The sequence below is a fragment of the Rhamphochromis longiceps genome, linkage group LG7 (assembly GCF_057381845.1).
Source record: "Rhamphochromis longiceps isolate RC_006_pf linkage group LG7, R_longiceps_female_GT1.1, whole genome shotgun sequence".
NCBI lineage: Eukaryota > Metazoa > Chordata > Actinopteri > Cichliformes > Cichlidae > Rhamphochromis > Rhamphochromis longiceps.
Window position 1 is genome coordinate 56,798,519 of NC_140563.1, and position 9,097 is coordinate 56,807,615.

The 9,097-nt window shown below is 38.6% G+C and overlaps 1 protein-coding gene across 1 annotated transcript; it reads right to left on the bottom strand.

Annotated features, from left to right (window-relative positions):
* Positions 1-957: 957 nt before the first annotated feature.
* On the bottom strand, positions 958-7,330 carry cops4 (COP9 constitutive photomorphogenic homolog subunit 4 (Arabidopsis)). Its single transcript, XM_085414474.1, has 10 exons — positions 7,170-7,330; positions 5,493-5,572; positions 5,242-5,393; positions 5,024-5,127; positions 4,778-4,931; positions 4,535-4,685; positions 4,242-4,412; positions 3,823-3,938; positions 3,586-3,670; positions 958-1,478 (listed from the first exon to the last, which is right to left on the bottom strand). The coding sequence occupies exons 1-10, from the start codon at positions 7,241-7,243 to the stop codon at positions 1,345-1,347; spliced, it is 1,221 nt and encodes a 406-aa protein (XP_085270600.1). The 5' UTR covers positions 7,244-7,330; the 3' UTR covers positions 958-1,344.
* Positions 7,331-9,097: the final 1,767 nt, after the last annotated feature.

Sequence of the window (9,097 nt, forward strand, 5' to 3'; positions counted from 1 at the left end):
AAAAACCAAGACTTGTGCTTTAAAAATACGACTTCCCAAAGTCGATTTATCGTCAGTAGCATCTTGAAAATATGTCTGAAGGTTCTCAGTCGTCCAGGTCAACGTAGTCTAAGGAGCTAGGAAAGAAAACTGTCTGGACTTCTTTAGGTTTCTTGAAGATGTTTCACTTCTCATCTGAGAAGCTTCTTCAGTTCTAAGAGCAATAGGTTAGGAGTCCCAGATTTTAAACCCTAAGAGGGTCAGGGACCCCCTATTGATCCCTACCTAATCACACGAGCCAAGGTTTGAAAACGGGTGTAGGTCACGATCACCCAGGGTTTCGGGTTAACCTATTGTGAAATCTAGCCCCACCCTATCGTGTAATTTACTGAGGTCAAATGGCCCAAGATGCGAGTGGGCGTTAATGGATCTCAAAACTGGATTATAGATGGCAGACGGTCGGTGTCGTAAGCCACCGCCTCTGTTCACCACCTTTGTCATTCTTTCCAGAATGCGAATGTTCACATTTTAGAAAGAGAGGACAGATGGCGTCAAAGAGGAGTGAAAGAAGCCATCTATGTCCACTGTGAACGACCATCTTTGAACAGAGGCGGTGGCCCCATGCTGCTTGGGGCCAGCATGAGTACACTACCGCATTTCTCCCACAAGCTGGATTTATATCTCCTCCTGTTGAACCAGCGATCTTTCAAATGTGGTAACCACTATACCACTGAATCTCCATAAAACATTTTTGTCTCAAAAACTGTCTGTATCATTCAGTATAGCGATATCTACTCCTAAACTTTTGTTAAAATGCTTCCAGAACATGTATCCTGAGTAGAAAATTGGTACAGATGCTGAAAAGTGAACTCAAATAGCATTTCATCAATTTGGTCTTCATATTTAAACTGTCAATGACAAAAAGGAAAATCCACTGAGGCAGACAGCGACCTTGAATCAAACGATGATCCTGAGCAGTTTCTTTCAGCTCCAAGTTTAATACTCTGTTGAAATTCATTCAGTGTGGGCCAAGTGATAAATCAAGAAGTACTTGACAGATATAGCTGTATTATCAAGATAAAAACAGAATGCGTTTGTTGTGCGCATCTTATTTTTGACCCTATAACATGTCAACAACCTGAATATAATATCCAAATTTTTAACATGTAAACAACATGAAATTACACCTGAATGTACAGTACAGCCCTATAAATACATGGATGCCACATCTCAAACAAGTCATGCTGGTACCAGAAGGATCTCCACAGTGCTTTTACTACTTAAACTGCAGGTGTTTTTTAATGTCTTTTTGGGGAGAAGCAAGACAAAACTTTCAGGGTGGGCTGACGGATCCTATTAGGAATACTACTGGGTCATCTGGGTTTCCATAGCCTGAGCGGCCCACTCTGGAGCAGCCTGACGGATCTTCTCTAGCAGGTTGTTGACTTGGAAACATAAAGACTGGATCTGTTTATCCCAGGTAGGAAGGGGTTCACGGGCTGCCAGAGACAGAAGAAAAAAATTAGAAGGTGCATTTTCCTTTCAAAACAAAGACTATTTGCATGTGAACCATGGTGAAAACCACAATACGTGTTCCCCTTTGGCCACAGGCCAACTATCTTTTTGTTAGTGCCACTGTCACAAACCCCTACAGAGAATACAATAGAATAGAATAATCCTTTAATTGTCCAAAAAGGGGAAATTTGGTTGTAAAAGCAGCAGAATAAAAGCACATATTCAAACCGAACAGGACACAGAACAGAAACACACAAAATTTTTACAGAAAAAAATATTTACATCATGGACAATAGTTACAAAAACAGAGTACTGTACAGTTATTAAGATTAAAGTATAGGTTTTTTATATATAAACTGAGAAAAGTAATGTGCAAGTTATAACAGTTGTTTGGTCGATTAGTGCAAATTACAGCACTGATGTAAATATCTATGTTTGTTGGGAGCAGTTTTGATTGTACAGTCTGACAGCTGCAGGGAGGAAGGACCTGCGGAAACGCTCCTTCATCCATCTAGGATCCAGCAGTCTGCCACTGAAGGAGCTCTGCAGTTCAGCAACACTTACATGCATGGGGTGGGAGACTCCATCAGAGATGTTATTTTGGCTAGAGTCCTTCTGTCTCCCACCAACCTCATCCAACCTCTTCCTCTCAGCTGCCGTTAAACTGCTATTCCAACATACAACATATCATGGCAGTGTCTCACTACCATCTTGTAAAGATTCATTCCTCACACCCATCAGCCTACACTCTCTTCGGCACTGTCCATTGCTCTGAATAATTGACCCAAGGTATTTAAACTCATCCATCTTCACTATCTGAACCCATCTGTAACTCCCACTCCTACTACCTCACCACTGTCTCGCTGTCCCCACACATGTCTAGCATCACCCTCATGTACTGCTCTGCCACTCCTGAGTTCCTTATACCACTGTTCCTCCCTTGAATCCCGTCACAGACTTTTCTAGAGCCACACAAATACAGTGCAACTCGTTCTCTATACTTCTCAATCAACACTGTCAAAGCTTCTATAATGCCATTTCTGAACATGAAGCAATACTGCTGCTCACTGATCGTCACCCCACTCCTTAACCTTGCTTCAGAAACTCTTTCCCATAGCTTCATGATATGGCTCTTTAACTTTATGTCTCTATGGTTGCTACACCTCTGCACATTATCCTTGTTCTTAAAATGTGTCTGTGTATTTAATGTTAGTGAGCTCAATTTTAACCACTCCCACTGTGTGCCCTTAGGTTTAGACTAGCCAACTAATCTGTGTTTTATTCCTCCTGTTTAAATAAGTAGTAATTAATTCACCAGAAACATACTTAAAGTGTTTTACTTACCTTTACTTAAAACGTACACTAATTTCTGTCCACTTATGTGCGCAGTTTATTATATCCAAGTCATTTATTGTTTGTGAATACAGATAACAGTGATTCAGTTCATTTTGGCTAGAGTTAGAATCTCTTCCTCTCTAACCCATTGTGTCTGCACAGAGCTGTGGGGCAGCGACCTAAACCAGTGTTCTTATTCTGTAAATGCTGCAAAATAATGTCACAGGGATTAATGTAGCTAGTGCTACATTAATTAAGTGCACCATCCTCCTGCCACAGCAACACCTTTTCCGGCCACAGCTCTCCACAATAAGCAATGTTAGACAGTTGGCACATAGCAAAAAGAACAAAACAAAAAACAACAAACTGATTGCTTCCACTTCTTCCTCTGATGTTGGGCAGTACATTGACTCACCATACCATCCTGAGGTAGATATTGGTATTACATGAAAGCCTGCTCTACTGTGGCTAAGGATTAGCTTTCAATTGTAAAAAACACACAGACTGACACAAATTGTTCTGGAATAATTTTACAGCAATTTTATCCATATCTTCTGTTTATAAAATCTGCTAATCTGTAATTTTTTATTTACAATGAATAAACAATGAGTTAATATATAAATAATTATACATTTCAACTTTAAATTACTTTTATCAAGTGTTTTGGTTCCTAAAAATCTCATGGTCAAATCCTTATACCTATATAAACCTATATAAAATTTGTAAAACATACAAATAAACAATTTCATCACTTACTTTCAAAATGTACAATGCCATCAATCTGGTCAATGAAACCATTCATACGTCCCTCAGTGATCATCTGAGAAGCAATCTTTTCAGCCTACAGATACAAAGAAGAAACTAGAGTTTGTGTGTACCACTATGGAAAACAGGAACTTATTATCAACAGTAGTTCTATAACTTCCCAATGAAGCATAAAACTAAAACTGTGGCTCTTATACAAGTTTAGCATTAATCCAATTCATATCTCACCTTTGCAGGGGGGATTTCCAGCAATGCTCCTAGCTCTTCAAAAGTGATGTTGTTGTAGAGTTTACTGGCAGATAGGAGGTTGTGTTCAATCACAGCTCTGTCAAGGATGCTGGAGCCTGAAACAGATCAAAGTTAAGAAAGTATAGGTGTTGTGTTGCAACACCTAAGTGTAGAGTGCCCCTCAAGCACCAGCATAAATGGTTACAGCCCTGTGCTGACCTCAGTTATCATGAGCAATGACCAAGTCAACTATAGCATTGGCATTATAGCTGCAGTTAAGAGTGTGTCTAGAAATATGTTTCACAGTACGAAGGGAGCACAAAACCAGAAAGAATATCAGCTGGTTCACCAGCTGATTCAATGAGGGTGGAGAAAATAAGGATTTCTCTCACTGTGTAAAACCCAGTATCTCAGCTTACCATCTGCTGTGGTGGCTTTCTGGTGAGGCATCAGCATGGCAGCAAACTCCTGTAGTTGGTTACCTCTAATGATGCGGTCCAGGTACATCTTCTCCAGGATACCATAAGCAGCCAGCTGCTGACAGCGCTCATCCTTAAAGAGAGTAGCCAACATACGGGAACGTTGCTGTCCTAAAAAATATTGCACTATTTTTGGTTAAGAGTGTGAAAACCGCAAATCAGTAGTATGCCTTTATATGTTTTTCCATTAGTTCTCATTACATTATTTCTGAAAATGTAACACCTGCTTATACCTGCAGAGGCCAATATAGTGCAGTTCAGAGCATGCTTCAGTGCCTCCAGGCGTTCACTTTCATGAACAATTGACTTATAAGACAGCTCGTTGTATCTTTGTGCAGCTTCAATAAACTTCCTTCTGAAGTCTAGTACTCTGGCATAGCACACCTAATGAGAGCAGCAGAAGCACTTATCCACACAGCTTCACTGAAACAACAGATAAGACTATGTAACTATGAAATCACTAAGAGATCATGTACCTTATAGTGTATCTGTAGCTGTTCATTAGAGGACTCATTCTGAAGCAATGAGGCTCTGTTGATGTAGGCCTCTGCCTGAACCGGATCATCATCTTCTAAGTAAAGTCGGGCAATTTTCAGATATGTATCCAACTTATAGTCAACATTATATTGCCTGAAGGGGATATTTTAAAAAACAAACAAAAGAAACAGGGATTTAAAGACACAATTACCATCAAGACTTGCGTGTGACAATGGTTTACTTACTTCTGTCCTGTTTCGAGGGGAATGCCAACTAAAACTTGGGCAGCATTTCTCCAGTCTCCCTCCTTTTCATAAATGGTCGCTAAGTGCTGTCTGATTGAGGCTACCTAAGGCGATGGAGGAACATTACTCAGTTAAGCGCTGCAGTGACAATACTCAAGCTTAACTGCCTGAATGGTTACCTCCATTTACACTGCGTCAGAGAGCTGGAGCAAATTTACCTGTTCCTCGAAGGAAATGACCCTCGGCTGGATCTTTTCCAAGGTGAAGTGATACACTGCTTTTGCTGTGGCGTCAGGCAGGTTGGGCAGATGTGTGCAGAAATCAGTGAGCAGCTGTCTTGAAATGACGAGACTGACATTTTCATTGACCACTGCAAGAATGTAAAATATAATAGTAAGACATGCTCCTGAAAAATGAACCAAGGACGTAGAATAAGCAGATATTACAGAAGAATACAGGCACACCATACTTGCTTCTACAAAGGCCTTCAAGGATTCCAGTTGATCAGCATCTGTAAACTGAATGGCCTTTTCCAGAATTTGTCGATATCTGCAAAAGATTTCACCGGTCAGAAACCTTCCAACTTTGCTGGTAAGTTTAAAATGTTTACATAGAAAACCGAAGGATTAAAACTTAAATATGAAACACAAATACATTTTAGCTTATTGGATGAAACCCAGTGTTTTCCCACAGATTAACTTTACTTGGGCAAGGTATATTAATGGCTGCCCATGTGATGCTACAATGAGCTCACTAAGGCTACAGAGCAGAACAAGGCCCGCTGACACCCAAATAATCTCCAGGATGACATAACTAAAAGTCATTTGCAGTATAAGAGACTCACTGATGAAGCAGCCAATAATATTTATATTCATCAATTATTTATTGTTAAAGCACATCTAAAACCCTCCCTCACCAGAAACAGATTGTAAATCTGTGGGAGAAATTACATAATCCCATGTATACTGTATTCCCTTATGATATAACAAACATCATATATTATTATGAATTAAAAAAATAGTTTAAAAAAAAAAACCCTGACTGCTTGGTTGTAAAAGACTGAACAGTCATTTGTCAACTGCACCATCTAACAGATGTTGTGTCACAACCTATAAGAGTCTACAATTAATATTTAATATTGTAGAACACTATGACAGAACATCACAGACACTATGATGACACTGTGACACAACTAAAATGTTGTAAATAAATAACAAAATGTACAAACTGAGAAGTATGGACTTATTCTGTGAGAGGAAATTTTGAATTTATTATTTTGAAATGAGTACCAAAAAAAGTACCAAAATTGAGGGAAAAGTACCCAATCCATTCAGTAAATATCATTTCATAAATAAATCTGTAATCAACATGTCACTAAAGTGCTGTGAACATAACAGAACTATGCACACACCAGTTCACATATAATTACAGCAATCAGTCTGTGGTCCCTTACTTAAGAGAAGTTGATGCATTTGATTGTGACTTCTGTGAAAAACAAGTGTATTTAAGCTTGAGTGAATTAAACCTCCCTTTATTAAACAGGTATTTAAATATTTTCACTTTAATTAACTATCAGCATATACTGTGGATACAGTAAACAATTTCTTCTTATACAAACACGTATATAACAGGACCTAAAAGATTTTTAAATAGATTTATCACCTTTTGGACAATGCTGACGAAAACTGAAATTGCAAAAGTAGACTTTACAGTACAGTTGTACTTAATAAAATGCACAGGTGTTCCTAATAAAATGGTTGTTTATAGGATGGTAAGAACGTACGCAAAGGGTGTCCTGGCAGTTTTCTAGTCAAGTATCACTTTGTTCAAACTGTATTAAAGCTATGTTGTGCTCTGCACCAAATATGTAGCTAAAGAGCAGCAAGTTAGCTAGTTAGCTTTGGTGATAAAATATACAGTTCTCATAATTATTTTACCAACAATTAATGTGGGTAGTCACTCCTTTTATGTTCCTTGCACTTTGGATAAAACCTAAAAGCAAACATTGACAGACTGATTGCATTTCTATCTGAATGTTTGGCTAATGCAGCTAACATTAGCTTAGCTTTGTGCAGACCAGCTGCTAGCTAGCAGTTTCTGTTGCAGTTTTTAACGAGTGATGTTCTCCGTAACTAACGTTACATACTTGGCAGCAAGATCTTTATGAGATCCACTTGAGTTCATCAGTTGTGTAAGCTCCTGCCTCACTTCGGTCGCCATTGTAGCCTGCGTCGAAGTGTCAACACCGGTTTCATCTGCCGAGACAGGGGAGAGCCTTCCGTCTGCAGTCAGAGCGCAGAGCTCGGCCAGGAAGTGACGCAGCCAGCGATGGGAGCGGAAGAGGGAAAAGAATGATTATAATTATTTTAGGCCAGGCTTAAATGTTGAACTATTGTATTGTTTTAATTTTATGTATTAATATATGTTTTTAAACAAAACTTGGTGAGTATTATAAACTATCCATCCCTTTCCTGAAAACAATCATAGCTATATTTGGTTGCATTTTTTTCTGCTAATTTTGTAATTAACCTAAAAAAAGGGTCAATCTATTGTTAACACTAGTATCATCTGAAATATGAAGGGCTTTCTTGTTTTTGCGCAATAAAATATCCTGTCTCACAGACATGTTGAACAACTAGATTCTGTATTTAATGCATCTAGGCTGGGCTGTTGTAAAGCATTATTATCAGGTTGTTCTAAAAGCTCCCCGAAAAGCCTTCAATTGATACAGAATGCTACAGTAACAGTAGTGACGGGGACTAGAAAGGCCTTTTCTCCTTCACTGGCTTCCTGTTAAATCCAGAATCCCATTTAAATTCTACACCTCACATACAAGGTATTGAATAATCAAGCCCTATCTTATCTTAAAGACCTCATAATACCATATCACCCTAACAAAGAATTTCTCGCACGAGTTGCTGGCTTACTTGTGTTTCCTAGAGCATTTATAAGTAAAATGGAAAGCAGAGCCTTCAGCTTTCAGGCCCCTCTTCTGAGAAACCAGCTACCAGATTGCATTCAGGAGACAGACACCCTCTCTACTTTTATGAATAGCATTTCCTTATCACTTACTTCTTCTTACTTTCTGTGTATTTATACACCACTTTACATATAATCATTAGTTACAGCCAATCTCTGGTGGACTTCCACAGCATGCCTTTTGCCTTGTCTCTCTCTCTGCTCTCTTCTCTTTCAACACACTCCAAACCAGTTGTAGTGGATGGCTGCCCCTGTACCCTCTGGCACGTTCTTCCTGTTAAAAAGGAGTTTTTCCTTTCCACTGTTTCCAAGTGTTTGTTCTTAGGGATTAATTTGACTGTCTGGGTTTTCTTTTTATTACTTTTTAAATGCTATGTAAATAAAATTGAATTGAGCTGACATTTTTATCAAACCAGTCAAAAGTATGTGTAAAGTTTAAGTAAAATATAACTAAAATATATAGCCTAACTAAATAATGTTGAATAATAGTAATAGTAATAAAATAGATACAACACCAGAGGCCAAGTTATATACAAGTGGTATCAGTTAAAAACTAAATATCTATATTCAACATCAGTCAAAAAGTATATAAGTATATGCAAAATACATAAAGAAATGTCTGATGTATCGACTTTTGTACAAGAAAAAGTTAGCACCTTAAGAGCTCAATGACTATCAATTTGACCTCATGTCCCTTATGATGAATGTACTGGAGAGACTACGCTGGCCTACCTAAGACCTTAGGCGAAAACATCTCTTGACACTCTGTAGTATGCAAGCAGCTCAAATCTGGGATTGAATCATGCAGTACTCTCCCTGGTGAAGACATTTTACTCCCATCTTGGCAGTAAAAACTGCAGGTTGAAGTCTATCTTGTCTGTTTTTCTGAAGTGCATTTCATGTGTTTTACCACTCTTATAGTAAGAGAAACTACAGGACATGTAAGTAAACATGTCCACCATCTTATTATTTATTGACTACCTGACAGTGGTACGTGAGACTGGGCACTTAGTGAGGCTACTGGGTAGTGCTCTGTCAGATTTCGGTAAATATCCAGCACACGAGCTCCAAGGCTGACTGTGTTGTTTGTTTTTT